The sequence below is a fragment of the Peromyscus californicus genome, unplaced genomic scaffold, assembly GCF_007827085.1.
Source record: "Peromyscus californicus insignis strain IS unplaced genomic scaffold, ASM782708v3 Scaffold_17__1_contigs__length_78620276, whole genome shotgun sequence".
Lineage (NCBI taxonomy): Eukaryota > Metazoa > Chordata > Mammalia > Rodentia > Cricetidae > Peromyscus > Peromyscus californicus.
The window spans coordinates 15,223,451-15,247,034 of NW_026294469.1; the positions used below are offsets into that span (position 1 = coordinate 15,223,451).

General features: G+C 38.8%; 1 protein-coding gene across 6 annotated transcripts in view; it reads left to right on the forward strand.

Moving 5' to 3' along the window:
* The window catches only part of Kiaa1328 (KIAA1328 ortholog), a 294,152-nt gene that overhangs the window by 32,037 nt on the left and 238,531 nt on the right, over nucleotides 1-23,584 (forward strand). For all 6 annotated transcript variants that reach the window (XR_008219044.1, XM_052741683.1, XM_052741686.1 and 3 more), the window contains exon 5: nucleotides 21,740-21,855. Coding sequence is in view for 5 of the 6 variants with exons in the window: in XM_052741683.1 (XP_052597643.1) it covers nucleotides 21,740-21,855 (116 nt within the window). In the remaining variant the exon portion in view is untranslated. The remainder of the gene's footprint in view (nucleotides 1-21,739; nucleotides 21,856-23,584) is intronic.

Below are 23,584 nucleotides of genomic sequence, written 5' to 3' on the forward strand. Positions count from 1 at the left end.
TTGGTCTTTCTGTAGACAGGTCCTATTGCCCAGTCTTTGCTTTACCCCCTCTCCCTAAGTGCTGAATCTCCAAAAGCCAATTTTCTTAGATCCTGTCTTTTTGCTTCAGGGTCAGCTGACACTGCCAGCAGGATCTTAGCTAGTTCCCAAGTCTGCCTATCCCCCAAGGTCTCCCTGTTACTGTACACTTTCTCAGCTACTACGATAAGTTAAGCCAGTCTCTTACCTTCAAAACCTTCCAGTCTCTGTAACTTACAGTGGATGTCTGGAGCTGACTGGTTGACAAAAGCCAGACTAACTGCAGATCAATTCTCTGGTGCTTCCAGATTCAAAGGTGTGTAGGTTCTATAGTCTTCTATAAGTCTTTCAGGGAAGGTTCCTGGTGACTCTTCAGGTTCTTTTTTTGTACCTGACTTACTTTACACAAATTTGTGGGCCGCCTTGTGGCAGCCCGGAAACCCCCCATTAGAGTCTGACAGAAGACCTTCAGCCTCTCCCTACCTTCCCCCATGTTGGGTTGGGTCAGGTAAAACCCTGCATTGATGAGGTCTAGATTTGTGGTAGGCCTTCCTTCTGTGCCCGGAACCAATTTCCAGCCTCAGCCAGAATTTGCTTCCTCTCTTACATGGTGAAGAGGACCTGGAGCATCTATTAACAGTCTTCCCAGGTTGGCTGATGAACAAAGAGGACAGAATCAAATAGGTCAATGAGCTTAGCGGGTTTCTCAGAACACTTAGGATTTTGCAGCTTCCAATTATAGAGGTAATTAGTGGTGAAAGGCCAATGGACCAGGTGCTGTCCACCCTCAGCATCAGGAGGGCCCACAGCACACAGGGCAAGGGCCATGGAGTGGGCTTTAGCCAGCAGCTCCTCCCTACGTGAGCAGGCACGCTTATGTGGGGGGCTCCTCAGTTCTTCCTCCACCCCTCTCTCTGCTCCCCTGTGCCACCTGTGGATACAGTGGCAGGGCCAAGAGGAACTCTTCCTCCGGATCCCTGAAGTGGGAAGGACAGAGTAAGGGGTGCTGTAGGTTTCAGTTCTCCTTTTTACCTTTGTGGCAGATTCTTTTCTGTCACCACTGCAACAACCACCTGGGAGGGTAGAAGGAAGGGGTTTAACCATTTATGGGGAATTTCTATCATCAACATTTGCCAGGTGGTGATGTAGGGAACCTGATTGGGGTATTCTGGTGACCCATAGAATATGTCCTTAACCTGATAGTTGGGAGGTCGAAGGTTCCCACCTCAGGCCATCCCACATTGAACATGGGCCATTCATTCCAGCAAAAGGTAGAAAGCTTTCCTCTCTGGACAAGTCCCAGGTCAGTGGCCTGGGTCTAGAAGTATTAAAGTGGTTCAGAAAAATACTTTTTTTGGGGGGGGGTCAAGCTTGTCTGCCCCCTCTCTTCTAGAAGAATAAAAGTGTGCGGGACGGTGGTGGTGCACGCCTTTAATCCCATTACTCAGGAGGCAGAGGCAGGCGGATCTCTGTGAGTTTGATGCCAGCCTGGTCTCCAAACTGAGTTCCAGGAAATGCACAAAGCTACACAGAGAAACCCTGTCTCGAAAAACCAAAAAAAAAAAAAACCCACAAAACCAAACAAAAACAAAAACAAAACAACAACAACAAAAAAGAATAAAAGTGATTATAAGACAAAGACACAGAAAGACAACATACCAGAAAATGTAGCAGTACAGCATGTGAAAAAGAAACCAAAATTGGGATGATGGCCTCTCTCATGGTAAGCACCAATAGCACGTACACCTGGCTCACTCAGGCCTCCAGGATGACTTGAGCCTTTAAGAGTAAAAGTTAGAAAGTCAAAAGACTGATGACTGACATAAACACAGAGTGCTTACTTACCAGCCAGTCTTTCAAATGCTCAATGTGGTGGGAGTTCCTGGGGGGGATTTCCAGCCAGTGTATCAATGTTAGGGTCCACAGATCACTCCATAAAGATCACTACTCGCCCATGCAGTCTGCAAGAGCATTTATTTCTAGAGAGCAAAGTCTTGCATGCAGGGGTCAGCCACACAACAAAATGGCAGCGACCCCGAGAGAAGCTCACAAGCTCCTTTTGTACACTGCTGGGGAAATTCCAGGGACAGTTAGGTCATCTCTAGCAAACACGATTGGCTAAGCAAGCAAAGGTTACAATTAGCTGTGGCACCTTTGGACATGTCAGGGCAAGCCTGAACCTATATAAAATAAGAGGGGGAACTGGCTTGCAGGATCTGCCCTTTTCTGATTGGCTGCCTCTAGCCTGTCAGGACAGGGCAGGCCGCAAGACTTGAGAGGAGGCTGCAGTTCCAGCATCACTGGAGAAGGGCAAGTGGCAAACAGGAAGCGGAACTGGGGGCCTGTGTTAAAGGCCGGGGTTGAGGCACACAGGAGTGGCCAGCTGGTGTTGGATTCCAACAGAGAGGAAATGAAAGCTCAAATTTCATTCTGAAGAGAAAAAAATTGTGTTCTTTATAAAAAAGATGTTTAAATGTAGTTCTTATTTATGAGAAAACTTGGCTTTACAAATCACAAGACAGAATCTGCTGCTTTTTGCTTTGTTTGCCTTGTCTAATATATATTTTTTAAATCAATAGGCTCAATTTTGATTAAATAGAGAATAATGATGAAATTTTAATAGAAAATAGCTAGGCTGCAGTTGTATCTTAATTCATATCTTTCCAGAAAAAAAAAAATTTGCCATGAGGGATTCTGTTTACCTTGTATAAGGTCAAACCAAATGGAGAAAAGTGTCAGAAACATTAGGAAAATGACATATTTCTGTGACATATTTTAGTACACCCTCTTACGCTTTGGCTTGGATGCAAAGCTGTTGGTGTTGCTTAAGGGGACACATCACTGAGATTACTTGGCACCCACCATTGGTCTTCAGCAGAATGCTTTCAGAGGGAAGTAGAATTCAGTAGCTCCAAGCAAGCCTACAGAACAAGCAGTGTTTTTTTGTTTTGTTTTGTTTTTCAGTTATAGAATAATATTTAATATAAATACATAGTGTTAACTTCCTTTTCAAATATTACTTTTGAGGTTTAAAGCATCTTTACAAGAGCTATTCCCAAGCTCTGCATCTTTTTTTTCTTTTTTTTCTGAAATAGGGTCTTGTCTTTAGTAATGTTATGTGGGAAAACATACTTGTATCTTGGACAGGTCCACATACAGGCTCTGTATGTGAACCTTCTGTTTAATGTCTGTACTGATGGTATGTAACACGAGCTCAGAAAGATGCCTTTCAGCACCATAGAAAAATGGATTAACTTAGAATGTATAATATTAAACAATGTCACCAAACATTGGGAAAAGAAAATCTACTTATTTGCCTTCGTATGCAGATTCTAGCATATAATAGGTCCATGTGTATAAATGTAACTGTTTTTCTCATATATGTGTAGAAAGGAAAAAGAAAGAGAGAGAGATATTAGGTGGTGAGAAAGCATAGAGTGCAGGTAAAGACATAGGTTGTGAAAGATAATATAAAGCTACTTGTTTTCTAATTCTAACACTAATGGATTTTTTTTTAAATTTTGTGATAGATAAGAGCATAATAATGTAATTGATGGTAAAAGTATAAAATCCAAAGCAGAGCTCTATAGCTTCAGAAGGACTTTTCCAGCTGTTTGGATGTTCACTGAGACATTTATATCTGGATTTGGGCAAATGCTTGTCTTAGTACATATGTTGTTATAGCTGTGTGATGTTTCTCATTTTCAAGTTCTTTGTACTAACATGAATTTTAATTTAAAAAAACTTAAAAAGTAAAGATGCCTATAAGGTGTATTAATGATTTTAAGTGGAAATGTGTGAATAAAAGATACAAGATAAAATTTATCATTGCCATAATAGGCTAGAACAATGAATTCATTGAAATAGTGTAAAGGACAATAGTGCTGATAAGAGGATATGACATGAGTAGTGTATTAAAGATCAAACCATTGTGGCACATACATTTAATCCCAGCACTCGGGAAGCAGAGATAGACAGCTCTTTGAGTTCAAGGCCAGCCTGGTCTACAGAAAGAGACCTGTGTGGAAAAGAAAAGAAATCAAATGGGGGCAAGTGTGAGAAGATTTAGGACTTACATATTCCTTTAAGGTGTTCAGGTATAGCATGGGTAAGGAGTTTCAGCTCTCATGAAAACTTGCTGGTATTATTCCAGGAGATGTTTGAAATTTATTTATAGAAAGGCATGATGATTAGACAGCACAGATAAATAAAATACACCCCTCATTCATAGTGAATATGAGTGAGCAAAATTGTGCTAGCACATAAGAAAACAAACAGACTTTGAAATTTCGGCTATGAGTTGACAGTCTGTGGGTGCTTACTTACTTATTTTCATGTATTCAGGGAGCTTTCCCACTTGTGTTAATTGTACAAATAACATTAGTATACGGAGGTGAACCAAAATTCAGAGGCTAATGAAGAATAGGTACAACAAGGAGAAATTACAGTGATGTGAATTATGTTGCTTATGGAAGAAAATACTAAGGGGTGAGTTGATATATAAGTTTCAAGTTTCAAGTAAATGAAGGGGTTTCCCTAAGGTGTCTAGCATTGATTTACATGTGCAGAAGGGTAAGTAGGATATTGATTGAGCTTTCTCTAGAAAGATTTAGGATAAAGAGAATTCTTGTTGCAGTTGCTGAGTTATATGACCTCAGAAAGTCTTTCACTGTAGCATTAATGAATTATCTGCATAGATGGTAAAAGTAGCATCATTTACAGAGACCTGAACAGTGACTAGCTTTGCAAAGCTTTGTTGCTTGTGCTGAAAGACGGTGACAGTTCTCTGTATGCATGTCCTTGTTTACTAGGACCTTTGAGGTGACAACGGGTGCTGTGGACTAATACATAGATTGTTTTGTTGACTTTATTTTTGAAGAAAAATAAGTTTCAGCATTGTAAAATAATTCTAGCCACAGCTGCAATACTGGATAGGGATGAACTTTATTCTAGAGCAATCTAAAAAGCCTTCTGTTTCCTGTCTTGGTTCCATTGTCAGTTCATGCATTGTTCCCAAGAGACTGCTTTTGCAGTAACTTCTTTGAGGACAAGTTCCTTTTGAGGCCCAGATACTCTGATTTTTCCCAGAGGACGGTTTGCTAGTTCTACTTGACATTTCTGAGATACAAAACAAAAAACAAACAAACAAAAAATATTAGTTTCCCATTGTAAAGTGAGTAGATCATTATTTTATTTTCTCTTTTTAAAAAACATTTATTATAACCTTTAGGTAAGAGTTAAATGTACATTGCCCTCCAATAGGAACATTAGACTTTGATTTTTTTAGTTACTTAAGATTTTTTGCTTCTTTTTGAAGCTTTTATTGATCATTTTGGGGTTATGGGATGATATACAATATAGTCTTTATAATTAATTACATAGGAATTTTAAGAAAAGATGAATTTTTAACTTCCTGTAGTTAGAAAGTCATTTAACGGTATAGAACAGTTAGTATTTAAAACTTCAATTTTAAATGGTCCCTTTTGAGATTTGTTACTCAATAGTTTTGACTAATTAATGTGCATTCAACAGTCTTTCTTCTCATCTGACCAGACTGCCACCTACATGAAGTTAATTTTTCTGTCACAAGTACTTGGTCCCTTTTGGGGTGACAGTGGCACACAGCCCTGTAAGTGTGAATAATCTCTACTCACTTGGATGATTTATTCAGACTCATCCTTGACCCACATTTTGAGAGGCTATCATTATAGATCCATTGATACATATCCTATAGTATTTAGTCTCTTCTCGGTTTTCTGTTTAATATATTTTGTCCATGTGCTTATGGACTATGATTATTTTCCACCATAGTTCATTTTATATACCTGCCATGCCTTAGTTAGGGTTTCTATTGCTGCAATGACACACCATGTCCAAAAAGCAAGTTGGAGAAGAAAGGGTTTATTTGACATACACTTCTACATTGCTGTTCATCAGTGAAGGAAGTCAAGACAGGAACTCAAATGGGACAGGATCCTGGAGGCAGGAGCTGATGCAGAGGCCATGGAGGAGTGCTGCTCACTGGCTTGTTTCCCCTGGCTTGCTCAACCTGCTTTCTTATAGAACCCAGGATGGCACCACCCACCATGAGCTGGGCCTTCCCGCATTGATCACTAATTCAGAAAAGGCCTTACAGCTGGATCTCATGGGGGCATTTCCTCAGCTGAGGCTCCTTCCTCTCTGATGATCTTGCTTCTGTCAAGTTGACACACAAAACCAGCCAGTACAGGCTGTAATAAATTCACATGGCGTAAACCTGAAATAAGCAGGAGAGGAGAAGAGTCACTGACATACAAGGGAAGCACAAAGAGCAGTTTCTCCAGAAATCCACAGGAGTGCTCGTTTAGGTTGCTCCTCAAAACTGCAACTGTGAGTCTCTTGAGTTGTGACATTTGAGAACTAAGTATTCTCAAGTTAGTATTTTAAACGTCTTTATTCCCTATGGTAATTTATATGTAATTGATTATGAAATAATTATTGATCATTCAATGTATATGTTCTGTCTTTAAACCTTTTTTAGAAATATAATTATCATATGAAATTTTTGATAATTTAAAAGTATTTGAATAAGACAACAGATTTTTAGATATGCTTCAGTAACATGTTAGCTTTAGCAGAGGTCACAATACTACATCTTTATTTACTCTATATAGTATAGTCTTCTTTTCATTTTGAATTTCCTGGGAATTATGCCAATATTAAAACTACTTGCTTAAAACTACGTATTAAGTGAAAAAATTGAAACTGTTTCTTCTCCCTTTTCTTTCAATACATTTTTATACATTTTCTGTTAAAGGAATAGTGAGCCACACCAGGAATTTATGGCTGATACATTTGTATTAATGAAACTGCATCCCTTAATTGTAGCTCAACAATGTTATTTCCTTAAGATTGCTTATTTATTTGAAGTTCTGATTTAGGGTTTCACTGTGTTGTCATTTATTATGTCTTTTTAGTGTTCTCCAATTTGTAACAGTATTTCAGTCCTTCTTAACCTTGTCACTTTTAAAGAGTATGAATGATATATTTTGTGGAATTTTCCTAAATATGGATTTGTCCATTTTCTCTTAGTAAGATTCAAGCACTGCATTTGTAGCAAGAGTAGGAAAGAAGGAGTGTGCCCTTCGCTGAATCTTTGTGAGGTGGGGACTTACTGCTCCAGGTTTCACTAGTGTGAAGTTGGGTTTCCCTTTTATAATTAGTATGTACTGTAGTTCTATGGGATATAATCTAATGCTAATTAATGTTTTGTTATTAAACTGGCTCTCACTTAGGAAATGGAAAGGGAATGTTAGGAAAATAAGTGCAAAAACAAGTAGGTAAGCATATATAATTATATAATTAAGTCTGATGACTTACAGGGTGTTGTTCCTCATCTTATAATAATAAAAATGTGGACTTAAAAATAGAGCTGAGCCAGGCGGTGGTGGCGCACGCCTTTAATCCCAGCACTCGGGAGGCAGAGGCCGGTGGATCTCTGTGAGTTCGAGGCCAGCCTGGGCTACCAAGTGAGTCCCAGGAAAGGCGCAAAGCTACACAGAGAAACCCTGTCTCGAAAAACCAAAAAAAAAAAAAAAAAAAAATAGAGCTGAGATCAAAGAGTAGCCCATTAGCCCAAGACCTAAGGAGACCTATGTTGCTAAGGAAAGGTAGCAGTGAGCACTAGTGTACCTGGACTCCCTATAAACAAATGGGATTTTCAACTGATGTATGTGGGAGATTGCAGAAGGCCAGCGGTGGGCAGGTAAGAGTGGATCCCCTGGGACAGCAAACTAGGGGGAACTGGAACTCTTTGGATGATGTTTGTTCATAGGCTCCATTTGCAGAGACAACTGGTTTTCTCTTGGGGCAGGTGGTGGAAGGGGAACTGCACTGGCCACGAGGATGACAGGAAGGTTCTCTGTCTTCCTCTGTGAAACAAAACACGTTTGCAGGAAGAGTACGTGATTATTAAAAACTGCCTAACATGGTGGGAAGGAGGCACAAAACTGAATGGATGGAAGAGTTACATGCTGGTCCCTAAATTATAGAAGAAAGACAATAATACTTCATAGACCTAAGCTGGTCAGGACTGTTTAGTGTAGGTATAATCACAGGAACCCCAAGCCCAGACTGCCAAGTGTATAGTAAATGTAGAAACTCACCAGGCTGGGAAAGAAAGCTGAGTGTGTGGCAGACATTGAGAAGAAGCATCTGGCCTACCCAAAGGGAACTTTTGCCTAGAGGAATTTGATGCCTATGGTGCACTGAGGATCAAGAGTGACAACAAACTTCAAAGCAGTCTATTCATGATGAGATTAATAGAGTCTGAGCCAAGAAGTGGTCTGCTTAGTTCTGAGCATTGGAATATATTCTTCGTTGAGCTTCCCAAGATAGTCAGACATCAGTAAACCACGAGGCACAGGAGAAAGAAGAGAAATGTGAGAGACAGCAACAGAGGCAGATGCAGTTAGGATGCACATGCTGCTGAGCAAGCTGATGAGGAATTTAAAGCAATTGATTAGCACATTTAAAATCTGTGTTCTCTATGGGCGCCCAATGCATTACAACAAAGATATGCCAGCTTAAAATACTGATAAGTTTCTTGGAGGATTTGCTGTTTGAAAAATTTTGAACCCGAACATTAATCTCTTAAACATCTTTCCTGTTTATATTGAGATATAAACTTTAATTTTTCTAAAGCCTCAACAAAAGTTTCAGCTTTTGGCTTTATCTCTAAAACATGTTTTACACGATGATATCCAGGATTTAAAATACTCTCAGAAGAATATTTTTAAAAATTTGGCCTCCCCTCTTGTGTGTGTGTGTGTGTGTGTGTGTGTGTGTGTGTGTGTGTGTGTGTGTGTGTGAAGGCTAACAGTCTTTGAAATCACTAAAGTCTTCCTCATTGTAGCTTAATGGTTTTTGTTGAGCTAACTTTCTCTTTGGCCTATTTACTCTAAGCATCAAGAAGAAGTAAGCTAACATCTTCCGCATTTACTTGGCTCTTGGCTTCCATTGGAATTAGCAAGTGAGCATTAACAGAAGTCAGTGTCTTTTGTGACCAAATCATAGGTGGGATATTCCTGATTTAGCCCTAACCTTAGCAACATGAGTACCATCATGGGGGGGGGGTGGTCACTGGGTTATATTTACAAACTTGAATTCATCATAGTAACATTTTTAATAGCTTATTTTAATGGATTTCCTGCAAATCTCTTAATGTTTCTTGTAGAATAATGTCACCTAAACATAAAAACTTTGTTTCTTTCTGGTCTGTATGTATTTTCTTTTCTTGCATTGACCTCCAGACATTTCCAATAGAGAGAGCTGTAGTTGATAGTCTTGCCTCATTCCAGAAGTACAAGGATGGAAACAAATTATTTTTTTTGTTCATCTTTATAAGTATGGTAACTATAAGGAATTTTTGTAGATACTGTTTATTGGGTTGGAGGAATAGTTCTTTTAGTACTCAGGTTACTGAGAATTTTTATTATGGAAGATTGGCTTTAACAATTGCCTTTCCTATATTTATAGATAATCATATAAAGTTTCATATTTGTTTACGTGGGTTAATTTCTTTTAAAGTTATATTCAGGCATATGTGTGTATCTATGTATGTATGCCATATGAGTGTAAGTTCTGGTGGAGGCATTGGATCTTCAGAATCTAAAGCAGTGGTTCTCAACCTTCCTAATGATGCAACCATCTTACATAGTTCCTCATGTTGTGGTGATCCCCAACCATAAAATTATTTCATTCCTACTTTATAACTGTAATTTTGCTACTATTATGAATTTTGATATAAATATCTGATATGCAGGATATCTAATATGAGAAACCAAAGGGGTTGAGACCCACAAGTTGGGAAGCACTGATCTAGAGTCTCATTTGTGAGCTAAGAACTGATGTAGTGTCTTCTGAAAGAGCAGTAAACACTCTATGGTGAACCCTCTATCCAGCTCTTTGCTTTTCATAGATGGTCTCATGTGGCTCAGACTGGCCTGAACTTCACTATATAGCTGAGAGTAGCCGAAAACTGCTGATCTTTCTGTCAACTGTTGGTATTATGGTACAGGGCTTGTCTTTTTATTAGCAGATTTTTTAAGGATCTGCTTAAATATCACAACAACTATGAATAAATACAATTTTCTTTTCTTTTCATAATGTGTATCTTGGTACTTTTTTAAACTAATTTTTGATGACTCATATAGGAATACTGTATTTTTATGATTTCCATTCCTACAATGTCTCCTGTGTCCCCCATTTGCTCTCAGATTCCTGACCTCTTCTTTATTAATGTTACACACACACACACACACACACACACACACACACACACACACACACATACATACATATATATGGGCATACATAGTGTTGATTGTATGTATATTTGTTTAAGATTGGCCACTTGGGATCAGATAACCTATTAGGGGCTGTCTCCTTGGAGAACACTAATTCTCTCTCTCTCTCACCACCCACTAATTGCCTGTAGCTCATCATCTAGGGCTGGGGCCTTGTGAAATTTACCCCATCCATGTTAGCATGACAACTGGTGGTGGTATTGTTCAGGTCTTGTTAGGCAGCCATTTTGTGGAGATTTCCTGGGTGCAGCTTCACTATTATATCTAGAAGACAAAATCTTGCTCCAGATGTCCTGGTCCTCTGGCTCCCACAGTCTTCCCCTTCCTCTTCCACCATGCTCCTCCCTGAATCCTGTGTGTAGGGATTGTGTTGTAGAAGTTGCAGTTGCAGTTGAGCACCCCACAGTAAGCTGTTCTCTACTTCTGTAATGGTCTCTATCTGGTATAAAAAGAAGCTTCTTTAATGATGGGTAAGAGCCATACTTTATCTGTGAGTGTAAGGATAAATATTTAGAATGCAGTAGGGAGTTATTCTGATTTATGAAAGTGGCAGTAATAGATTCTCCTCTAGGGTCCATGACCTTCCTTGCTGTCCACAGGTAGTTGGCTGGATTTATTGTCCTAGATATGAATTCCCTACCATTGAGCTGGTTTGAAGTCCAATGAGATGTCTGTTGGTTACTCCAATAATAAAGTACCACTACTACGTCTTTGGGGATACCTTACAATAGTGGTCATTGTTGTGTTTGTAGGCTTTATATCTGAGTAGGACTGTTGATTGATTTTTCTCCCTTGGCAGCTTGCATATTACCAGATATGCTAGCTAGTCCTTAGGGAAGAGGCTTCCAGGTCAATTCCAGCTGAATTCCTCCAAGTCCTATGTCTAAAATGTGTGGTGTCTGCAGCAATAGTTAAGTTCCACAACCAAGTGGAAGAGTGATAGCCTATATTGTTTGGAGAGTTTCTTGGACACCCCTGATGAACAACTCAAAATGAGATTTCCACTTTTTGCCTCAGGGTTCTTGTTAGATAGTTTGTGGTTCTTGGGGAGCATTATCACCCCAGTTGTTGTAAATTAATTTAAATTAATGTGTGTGTGTGCATGTAGTAGATGTGTATTTGTAATTAATCATAACTTAATGTTTCCCTTTGTTTTTTTCAAGTAACTATAATGTTATGTATCCTTTTGCCCTCACCTCTGTATTGCCCTCCTCCCCTCCCCAGTTAAAGTGCCCCACCCCATTCTTTTCATTATCGCCCTACACAGCTCCTATGTCCTACTGTCCTCCTCTCTAGGGCTCCATTTCTCCCACTCCTATGGTCTCTTTACACTCCCCTGGTTTCTGCATTTAGTCCTTCTAAAGATTTGGATCTGGGGTTCACAAAGAAAGAAGAACATGCTGCATTTGTTTTTCTTGGTCTGGGTTACCTTACTCAATATAGTATTTCCTAGTTCCATCCATTTACCTGCGAATCTCATGATTTTATTTTTCTTTACACCTGAATACTATTGTGAATGTGTACCACATTTTCATTATCCAGTCATCATTTGCAGGACATTTAGGTTGTGTCTGGTTCCTAGCTATTGTGAATGGAGTAGCAATAAACATGGCTGAGCAAGTATCTGTGGAGTAAGATGTGAAGTCCTTTGTTAAATCTACCTTTGGCATTTTTGAGAATTCTCTGATTTCCATAATTGCTGTGTCAGTTTGTAGTCCTACCAACAGGTTTGAGAGTTCCCCTTTCCCTACATTTCACCAGCATTTGTTGATCTTAGAAACTGACTGGGATAATATGAAATCTCAAAGTAGTTTTAATTTGCATTTATTTAATTGCTAAGGATGTTGAACACTTTGAAATCAATAGTCCTTAGTCATTTTAATAACTCTGTGTTCAGATTCATTGTCCAATTTTCAGTGGGGTTATTTATATTCTTGAGTATTTCTTTGAGTTCTTTGTATATTTTGGAAATTAACTCTCTATCAGATATATAGCTGGCAAAGATTCTCTCATAGTTTCTGCGCTTGTTTATTCTTATTGATTATTTACTTTGCTAGATAGAAAGAAGCTTTTTAGTTTTGTAAGGCCCTGTCTGTTGTTGGTTTTAATTCCTGCGAAAATGGAGTCCTGTTCAGAAAGTCACTTCCTACATCTATATCTTATAGGTGCTTTCTGTGTTTTCTTCCAGCAGTTTCAACAATTCAGATTTCATACTGGGATCTTTGGTCCATTTGAAGTTTATTTTTATGCAGGGTGATGTAGTGTGAAGTTTCTCCAGTCCCGTCAAGCTCCTGCAGTCCTGTGGCCACTTATAAAATAATCGCTCAGAAGCTTATATTAATTAAAACTGCTTCACCACTAGCTCAGGCTTACCACTGACTAGCTCTTACACTTAAACTCAGCCCATTTCTGTTAATCTATATGTCATCACGTGTTCCATGGCTTCACCTGTGTGCTGTTAAATGCTGCTCCCTGGACGGTAGCTGGCGTCTCCTGACTCAGCCTTCCTCTTCCCATAATTCTCCTTGTCTGCTTATCCTGCATGTACTTCCTGCCTGGCTACTGGCCAATCAGTGTTTTATTAAACCAGTGTACAAAAGCATTATTCCATAGCAGGGTGATAAGATATGGGTCTGATTTCATTCTTAGTACTGTGACTGAAAATCAATCAGTTGAAATCAAATTTTATTCAAAAATCAGTTTTGATTTTGAATTAAAAAAAGAGACTTTTCCTGAACTCCCAGTTTTGTTTGATTAATCTATAGGTTTATCACACCATCTTTGTTAGTGTAGTTTCCAGGAAGTTTTTAAATTGAGAGGAATATGCATGTGCTCTGGGGATCTAAAATAAGGTCCACAAGCTTGTGAATGAAATGCTTTAACACCAAACCATTTCTCCAGACCCACTCTTGTGTTACAGCATTTCACATGCTTTCATTTATTTCAGTCTTAATTTCTTTCAGTAGTGTTTTGCAGTTGTCAGGTATTAAGGCTTATACTCCTTATGTTGATTTTACCTGATTATATTTTATTCCCACAACTAAATTGTAAGTGGAGTTATTTTCTTAATTGTATTTCGAATTGTTCACTGCTAGGATATAAACATACAGCTGGCTTTTGCAATTTTCTGCGGGAGCCTGTATTTTCTACAATCTCCTTTATTATAGTATTTTTTTAGTGAGTTTTATAATTTTTCTCCCATCCCTGTGTAGGTTCCAACATCAAATGAGAGTCGGTGATATGGTCACCGATAATTTCTTAGTTTTCTATATGAAGTTGTGTAATACGAAGTAGACATGGGTTCGTTTCTTTCATTAGAATCTGGATACAAGTCTCTCTACTGCTTGATTGCCTTGGCTGTCAGCTAATACTGTGCTGAATTCTTGGTTCCTGAACATAACAGAATTCCTTCAGTTTTTCACCATTAAGTATAGTGTTTTTATGGGTTTTCGATAGATGACCTTTGTTTTCTCTCACTTTTAATTTTCTTAATATTTTTCATACTTTTATATTTTTATACATATTTCAGTTTATTTTTTTTCCATTTCATGCACATCGGTGTTTTGCCTGCATGTATCTCTGTGTAAGGGTGTTGGAGCCTCTGGAACTGGAGCTACTGAGAGTTGTGAGCTGTCACGTGGGTACTGAGAATTGAACCTGGGTCCTCTGGAAGAACAGCCAATGCTCTTAACTGCTGAGGCATCTCTCCATCCCCATTTTTTAATTTTAAAATTAAAATACACTTAGAAATATATCACCTTCTCCTTCCCTTTCCACCCTCAACCCCTCCTATGCACTGCCCTTGCCCTTTCTCAAGTTCATGACTCTTTTCCTTAAATTACTATTTTACATATTTGTTCTCCCTTCAGTATATAAATGTTTACCTGCTGAATACGTATACTGTTACTTGTGTGTATATGTTTCAGGGCTGGCCGTTTGGTATTGATAACCAGTTGAGGGCCTCTCTCCTGGGGAAGGCTATTTCTCCCACTCTCAGCACTCCCTAGTTCTTTCTTTCTTTCTTTTTTTTTTTTTTTTTTTTGGTTTTTCGAACAGGGTTTCTCTGTGTAGTTTTGGTTCCTGTCCTGGATCTCGCTCTGTAGACCAGGCTGGCCTCGGACTCACAGACATCCGCCTGGCTCTGCCTGCTGAGTGCTGCGATTAAAGGCGTGCGCCACCATCGCCCGGCTCCTTTGTTCTTATTTAAGGATGGGGTTCTTTGGCATTTCCCCTTTCCATGTTAGTGTGTCTATTGGTATCATCTGGTTTTTTTTCCCTATTTATTGAAAGTTTTTCTAATCATTAAGTTCTTTTAGATTTTTCAAATGCTTTTTATGTACCTACTATAGTTAATCATATACTTTTTTGTCTATGGTTCTATTTAATGTGTGGTACATTACATCACTTCAGTTTTAAATGTTGAACTGACTTGCATTCCTAATATAAATCCAAGCTGGTCATGACATACAATTATTTTTTTATATACCTGGATTCTGTTTGCTAGTGTCTTGCTAAGGATTTTTGAATCTATATTCATAAGAAATATGTATCTGTAGTTCTTAGAATCTTTGCAAACATTGTTTCATCTGTGATTTCTAAAGTACTGTATTCTTTTAGATAGTACATTTTAAATATCTGCACAATGTTAAAAGTTATCAAAAGGAAATTAGACTCTTTCACTGGAATATATTTTAATTTTGAAATCCATTAATTTTTCTTTTAGCCATGCTGCTGTTTGTTTGCAAACCATGTGTCCCTTTCTCTCGGGAAGTATACTATGAAGCTGTTCTTGCTCTAAAGGGAGAAATGATAGCGTTATATAATAATCTCAAAAATAGGAACTGGAAATAGAAGGACAGTAACTCTGCCTAACTCTGAAGTTGAACACAGAATTGCATATGCAGTTATACAATATCATTCTGCTTGAATGTGAGCTGGTGTGTTTAGGGGTCTACAGGTCTTTCCAATTCTTTTTTTTCTTTTACTTTTAAGATTATTATATAACTAAGTCATATCTCCCTGCCTTTTCCTTTCTTCAAACCCTGTGATATATCCCTCCTTGTTGTCTTTCAAATTCATGGACTCTTTTTTTTTTTTTTACTGTTGTTACATGCATATATATGTGTGTGTGTGTATATATGTATATGTACATATGTATATATATTGTTGCTCAGTCTGTATACTGTTACTTGTATGTATGTTTTCAGGGCTGACCATTTGGTATTGATAACCAGTTGATGTGCTCTTGCCTGGGGAAGACTATCTCTCCCACTCTCAGTGTTCCTTAGTTGCCTATAGTTCTTCTTTGTGCAGGGCTGAGACCTCACAGGCATTACCATGTCTACTTTGGTGTGTCTATTGCTGGTGTCTCTTGTTCAGCTTAAGTGTGGTCAGTCATGTTTGATGAGACTTTACGAGTCTAGCCTCAAACATTGCTTGGAGGCACAGTCTCATGTTAGACGTACAGTCCTGTGGCACTTATCCTCTTTCTACTCCTTAATCCACAATGTTCCCTGAGGTTTAGGTGTGGGAAGGTTTTGTAGATGTATCCATTGGGACTGGGCTCCACAACTCTGCATTTTGATTGGCTGTGATTTTCTATAATGGTCTTTATATGTTGCAAAGAGAAGTTTCATTGATAAGGGGTAAGAACTATATTTATTTGTGTGTATAAGGGCAAATATTTAGAGTTTACTTAGGGATTGTGCTGATTTAGTAAAATGGTGATTGTAGGTTCTCTCTCCTCCAAGATCCATGACTTCACTAGGGTAGTTGACTAGATTTCCAGTGCCAGGCATGATTTCTTTCTTGTTGAGTGAGTCTTAAATTCAAGTAGAGAGCTACTGGCTATAGCCAAAATACGTTTTCCACTGCTATATTCTTAGGGTTATCATGGCGTGATGCTTGTTGATGTGGTTCATAGGCATCATAGCTGAGTAGGGCTGTTGCTTGCTTCCTTCTTTTGGAAGCTTGGCAACTTCTAGTTCCGTGAAAGCTAGTCCTCAGGTAGGAGGCTTTCAGGTCATTTCCAGCTCAGAGACTTCCAAGCCCTGATGTCTTCAGCAATAGGGACTTAACTTCCGCCTCTGGGGGTGGGGGGCAGCCAAGGACAATAGCAATGGCCTGTATTTTGAAGGAGTCTGTTGGACAACCCTGAACAGCTACTCAAAAGGGAGATTCTCATTCCTTGTGTTAGGTAGGGTTTTTGTTAGGTAGTCTCGGCTCTTAAAGGGAGCATTGTCAGCCTAGATGAGAAAATTTATTAAAACTATACATGTATATTTATCCACAGACTTACATATATTATAGGGTTTTTTGTTTTCTTGGTAAACAGTTAATAGTATGATTTCTTCTGACCTTTTCCAGACGTCCTTACTGCTCTTTTACCCTTCTCATTTCTTCTGTATTTGTCTATCTCATTCTTGTCTAATTAGGGACCCCCACATCCATTTCCCTGTTCAGATCACTTGTACACTGCTATTCTTTTATTATTCCCTCTCTACCTCACCCTGGCCATGTCACCTTTTTATTGTACTAGTTTCTGCAATTATGCCGGGATATGTACTCACATATGAGATTTAGAGCTAGGAGCTTCAGATGCGAGACAACATGTGATATTTTGGAGTCTGGATGACCTCACTCAATATAACTCTTCCAAGTTCCACCCATTTAACTGCAGAGTTCATGATTGCATTTTTCTTTACAGCTCAATAGTATTCCATTGTGTCTTTGTAACACTTTTTCATTATCCATTCTTCAGTTAAGGACATTTAGATTGTTTCCTTTTCCTAGCTCGTGTGACTAGGGCAGCAATGAACATGGCTGCGCAAGATGTCAAGTGCTTTGGGCGTATGCCAAGGAGTGGTATAGTCATGTCATAGGCAGATATATTTTCAGCTTTGATAATTTTCCACACTGATCTTCTTACTGGCTCTATCAGTTGGTATTTCCACCGACAGTGAGTGAGGGTTCCCGTTTCCCTGCAGCTCTCCCAGCATTTGTTGTCAGGTGTTCATTGATCTTTGCCATTCTGACTTTAAGTTGCTAATAGGAGATGGCTCCCATTATGTTTTTTTTTTTTTTAAGTAGGCACTTAGTGCTTTGAACTTGCCTCATAACTTCCTTCATGTGTTCCAAAGGTTTGAGTTTGTTGTGCTTTCATTTTCATTCAATCCTAAAATGTTTTAAATTTCCTTCTTAATTTCTATCTTGACACATTTTCAACTCAGCAGTGAGTTATTCGGTTTTCATGAATTCGTATACTTTCTATTGTTGTTGGTATCCAGCTTTTAATCCATGATAGTTATTCAGTTTTCTTATATGTGTTGAGACTCACTTTGTGTCCAAGTGTATGGTCAGTTTTGGAGAAAGTTCCATGAATTGCAGAGAAGGTATATTATTTTGTGTTTGGGCGAAATGTTCTGTAAATATCTGTAGGGCCCATTTGATTTATAACAACAGTTAACTCCAGCATTTCCCTGTTTATTTTTTGTCTGGATGACCTGTCCATTGATGAGAGTGGGTTACTGAAGTTACCAATTATCATGCTGTGAGGGTCAATATGTGATTTTAGCTGTAGTAGTTTTTCTTTTATGAACGTGTGTGTCCTTGTGTTTGGTGTATAAATGTTTAGAATTGCAGTATTCTGTTGGTGGCTATTTCCATTGATGAGTATGTAGTGTCTTTCCCGATCTCTTCTAAATAGTTTTAGCTTGAAGTCTATTTTGTCAGATATTAAAATGGCTACCTCTGCTTGCTTCCTGGTCCATTTGCTTGAATATATTTTTCTATCCTGTCACTCTGAGTTGATGTATGTCCTCGATGGTAAGGTGTGTTTTTTGGATGAAGAAAAAGGATAGGTCCTGTTTTTGAATCTATTATTTTATTGGGGGAATTGAGACCCTTAATGTTGAGAATTATGAGGAGTATTTGTTGATTTCCATTATTTTGTTGTATTGTGTGTGTTTTTTCCTCTTGATTTGATTGTCTTATATTACTTGTTTCTTGTATTTTCGTGGGTGTGGAAGTTTTCCTTTTAGTGCCTTCTATAGTGCTGGATTTGTATATACATATTGCTTAAATATATACATAAGGCGTAAATTTGTTTTATCATGGAATGTCCTTTTCCATCTATTATGATTGAAAGTTTTGCTGGGTATAGTAGTCTGGGTTGGCATCTGTGGTCTCTTAGAGTTTGTAGAACATCTGTCCAGGACCTTCTGGCATTTAGAGTCTCCATTGAGAAGTCAGGTGTTATTCTAATAGGTCTGGTTTTATAAATTACTTGGTTTTTCCTAATGTGCTTTTAATGTTCTGTCTTTGTATGTTTAGTGTTTTGATTATTATGTGTTGTTGGGAATTTCTTTTCTGGTCCAGTCTATTTGGTGTTCGGTATACTTGTACATTGATAGACACCTCTTCTATGATTTTGTTGAAAATATTTTTCTATACCTTTGAAATGGGTTTCTTCTTCTTCCTCTATTCCTATCATTTGTAGATTTAGTCTTTTTACAGTGTCCCAAATTTCCTGCATATTCTGTGCCTGGATTATTTTAGATTTAACATATTATTTGACTGAAGTATCCATTTGTTCTACTTTATCTTCCATGCTTGAAAGGCTCTTTTTATTGTCTTTCACTCTGTCATTGAGGCTTACCTCTAAGGTTTTTGTTTGACTTCCTAATTTTTCATTTTCAGTTAGTCTCGGCTTGGATTTTCTTTAGCGATTGTATTTCTATTTTCATGTCTTGAGCTGTTGCTTTCACAGACTTCATTATGGGATTTCTTTATATCCTCTTTATGGTTCTTGAACATATTCATAATTGCTGTCTTGAAGTCTTTGTCTTATATTTCAGTTATATTGAGTTTCTCTGGGCCTACTGTAGTACACTTACTGGGTTCTTTCTGCTAGAGGCATTGTCTTAGCTCTTGATGTTTGTCATTTTGCACTGGTGTCTAGACTTCTGAGGTATGGACTCAGGTGTTTCTAGGTATTTGTCTTAATTACTAATGCTGTGATGAAACATCATGACCAAAGCAACTTGGGGAGGAAAGGGTTTATCTAGCTAACACTTCCACATCATTATTCATCATCGAAGAAAGTCAGGACAGGAACTCTAAACAGGGCAGGAGCTGATGCAGAAGCTTTAGAGTAGTGATGCTTCTTGGCTTGCTTATCATGGCTTGCTCAGCCTACTTTCTTACAGAACCCCATGACCACCAGTCTAAGGAAGGCACTGCTCACAGTGGACTGAGCCCTCTGCCATTAATCACTAAATAAGAAAATGCCCTATATTTGAATCTTATGGAAGCATTTTCTCAATTAGGTTCCCTCCTTTCAGATAAAACTAGCTTATGTCAAGTTGACATAATACTTGCCAGCATAGTATTGATATATGTTCTGTCTTTGTTAGGTGGATATTCCTTTCTTTGGTTTCTGTTGCCCTCTCTTGATCTTAGGAAAGTGTGGTGGCTGTGTGTTGCCTGGTAGAGAGTGCTCCTGCAGGTCAGTGGGTGGCAAGGAGGTATGGATGTGGGCCAGATGAAAAGGCTGAGAGCGGCTTCACGAAGAACAACTGGGATCCTATCCACACCAAGAGTGGGGTCCTAGGGAGTTGGACGTGTGGTAGGAAAAGGGGCTTCTGTTAGTAGGTTGCAGCAAGGTAGAGAATAATCTGGAAAGACAGGGATGAGATGTCCAGGGTGATCCTGAGTCTGAACCTAGAGTTGGAGTTGAATGGAGTTGAGGTGACAGGAGGGAGGCTGTAAGCAGGTTGCTACTGGGCTGAGATGAAAATGGAGAGATTGTAATGGAGAACATGAAGGATGGCATGAATACCTGGCCTGGTTCCCTGCCTGGTGTAGTCACTGGTTTTCCCAGGTTAAAAGTGTTTCTGGGTATTGGGGACTGGCATTAAGGGATGAGGATGAATTAGAAGAGAAGACTTGAAGGGGTCCACAGGAAAAAGAAAAGCTGGCTCCACACCAGTGTTCTTGGAGTCTCCAGGGAATGGAGATAGGTTGGAAGGACAGGCCTGTGCAAGCAGGCCATTACAGAGCTGGGGGTGAGACTGGAGAGATTGGAGTAGAGGACAGGAGGAGAGTGAGAATCACCTACCCAACTCTAGGTCCAGTGTGGCCACCAAGGGTCCTAGATGGAGAGTACTTCTAGGTATTGGTGGCTGACACAAGGAATGGGAATGGGTTAGAATGGAGGGCCAAGAGGGTCCACAGGAAGGAGAAAGCTTGGTCTACCACAAGTTTTGGCACAGTCTCCAGGGAACAGAGATAGTGTCTCAAGTCCATTCTTATCAATATGATTTATTTAATTCCTAATCTTACCTTCCTTCTGTGAAGAGAAACCATGACCAAGGCAACTTTTGGAAGAGGAAACATTTAATTGGGGCTTGTTTGCAGTTTCAGAGGTTTAGTCCATTATCTTCATGGCAGAAGCATGGCAGCTCAAAAGGCACCTGAGCAGTAGCTGAGATTTACATCCTGATCCACAGTCAGAGAGAGTGAGACAGAGATTCAGCTTGGTGTGGGCTTTTGAAACCTCACAATCCACCCCCAGTGACACACTTCCTCCAACAAGGCTACACCTACCCCAACAATGCCACACCTCCTAATTCTTCTCAAATAGTGCCATTTCCTGATGACTGAGCATTCAAATATATGAGCCTGTGGGAGCCATTCTTTTCCAGACCACCACAGAGGGCTTTTGATATTAAAACATATAATATTATCGTATAGAGAAATATAAAATATGCAATAATAATTAAAATAAAATAGAAGACTTCAAGAGAAATCCATTCTTTCGGGCACCACCATTAGTCCTGTCGCTTAACTCTAAAGGTCTTCTCATGTTAAGTAAGAGGACAGTTTATGGATGTTTGGAGGACATCCTCTGAAGAGTCCGTAAATGATGACAGTGGTAAAGTTTTTTGCATAAGCCATTGTTTTCCTTCCAGGAATTAACAAGCCCGCACTGGGCATGTACTCCTGCCAGAGTTTCTGTACTCTTCATGGTGCCAGTCCAGGTGTTCCCTCCATTTAGATTATTGCTCTGTTGACGAACCTATGGCCTACTCTAAGTGACACGGAGGCTGAGATCTTCTATTGTTACTTTGTGGTCTGACACTGCTTCAATTAAAAATGTAGACCACGATTCTAACTGTTTCCTTCTTGTATATATCTTTTAAAACGTGGAGCATAAATGTTGCAAAGTTGAAGACTTTTATGAGAGAGTAAATTAAAAACAGAACTCCCTAAGAATCCTGTGTTAGAAGCGTCATTTGGGTGAGCTGAAGCTGTAGGCATGTTGCTTTCTCCTGATGGACTTTTCATTTTCCTTCCTTTTTTGGTCTTTCTTTCAGAATCAGTGAAGAAAAGGAAGTGACAGAGGAGCGCCTGAAGACCGAGCAGGAGTCCTTTGAGAGGAAGATTCGGCAGTTGGAAGAACAGAATGAACTGATCATCAAAGAAAGGGAAGATATCCTTTTGAAAGTCTCTTTCATTTTATGTACAGCAAGTTCGACTCTTGTGTAAAGAAATTGTAAACTCCAGAGAAATAATTGTTCTAATTTATAACAGGGAATAAATCTGCATGTGCTGCCATTTCTAGGCAATCAGAAAGACACTTAGCAGCATGTGCCAGTGCTTCCTTTGTGCTTGATAAGGCCACCCAGCTGTTCTGCTGCTGTTATTACTCTGTGCAGCACAGATTTGTCAACCAAAACAGACAATAAGAAATTGGGGCATTACCACAAAATGTTGGGTCTTCATTAAATTCTGCCCCACTACTATAGGGGAGGCTTAACTTCCTTATATTTAGATTTCTTCCTAGGTAAAGTTTAAACAGTTCAAAGAAATCCTATTCTGTTATGAACACTGGAATAAAAAAAAAATCTAGAAACCAGAACAATAGCTTATAGAGTATATAGCTGTTGTTATTGATAAATGCTTACACCATAGCATAAAACCAACAAGCAATGTCATGAAGCAGAAGGCATTGCAATTTAAAGTTAGAGGTGTTTGGGTGCATGCACTGGTATAAGCGTGTGTGTGTGTGTGTGTGTGTGTGTGTGTGTGTGTGTGTGTGTGTATACCCAGATACATAGTGCATTGTTCGTATAAAAATAAACACATTTTTAAAAGATTTGCTTTCTGTTTAAATTATATGTATGTGTGGGGCTTTGTGTGTGTGTGTGGAGACATGTGCCCATGGAGGCCAGAGAAAGGATTCCTGGAACTACAGTTACAGGTGGTTGTTAGTTACTCCATATTGGTGCTAAGTACCTTTGGAAGGGCAGTAAGCACTCTTAACCACTGAATCCTATCTCAAGCCCCAGTACAAACATATTTAAATTTAAAGGTTTTACTAAGAGGGATATGTGAATTAAAATAACCATACTTATGGGCTTTTCTCTTGGCCAAATAGAATTACATAATGACATAGGTCAACGAGAGAAGCAGCTGTCCCTAAACAGAGAGTGATGGATCTGCCAGCAAAAGCAATGTGTGAATGCTTGAAAGAACCATTGTCTTTATTGGCAGTATCATTACTAATTTAATGGTTATTATTTCAAAGATTCTGCAAGTGGCAGACATACTCCTATATTGACAATAATAATGCATTTGAAAATATTAGAGAACTCTAATTATAAAGATAAATTAAGTAGCTTGAAAAATCACAAAACTGTAACTATAAAAAATGAGTTCTGAACTTGTTTTCACATAGTGGAAGCATATGATAGAACATTAATACACTTAGGATTTTTACATTTGATTTGTTGAGTAGAACATTAATAAAGCTTATTGACTCGACAATAGTAAAGTGTTTAGCTTTTTCCATTCTCTTTCTCTGTATGTGTTTCTCTCTCTGACTCTGTCTCTGTCTCTCTTTGCTTCTATGTCTGTGTGTCTGTCTATCTCTGTCACTCTCTTTCTGTGACTTTCTTTGTCCCTCTCCAATTCTGTCTCTGTCTGTCTATCTGTCTGACTCTCCATCCCTCCATGGATAATCATCTTGGGCCCCTTTTGGCTTGTTTTGACTTCATTCTTCCAAGAATGTCAGCCCTCAGGGCAGAGACCATGTTTTGCTGCTTTTCTCTCCATGTTAGAGAAATGCTGTTTATGGAAAATTCATAACACACTTTGGATAGCACTTTCCATAACTAGTGATTTAGAAATCCAATGACATTTCCATTTAAGGGTCTGTT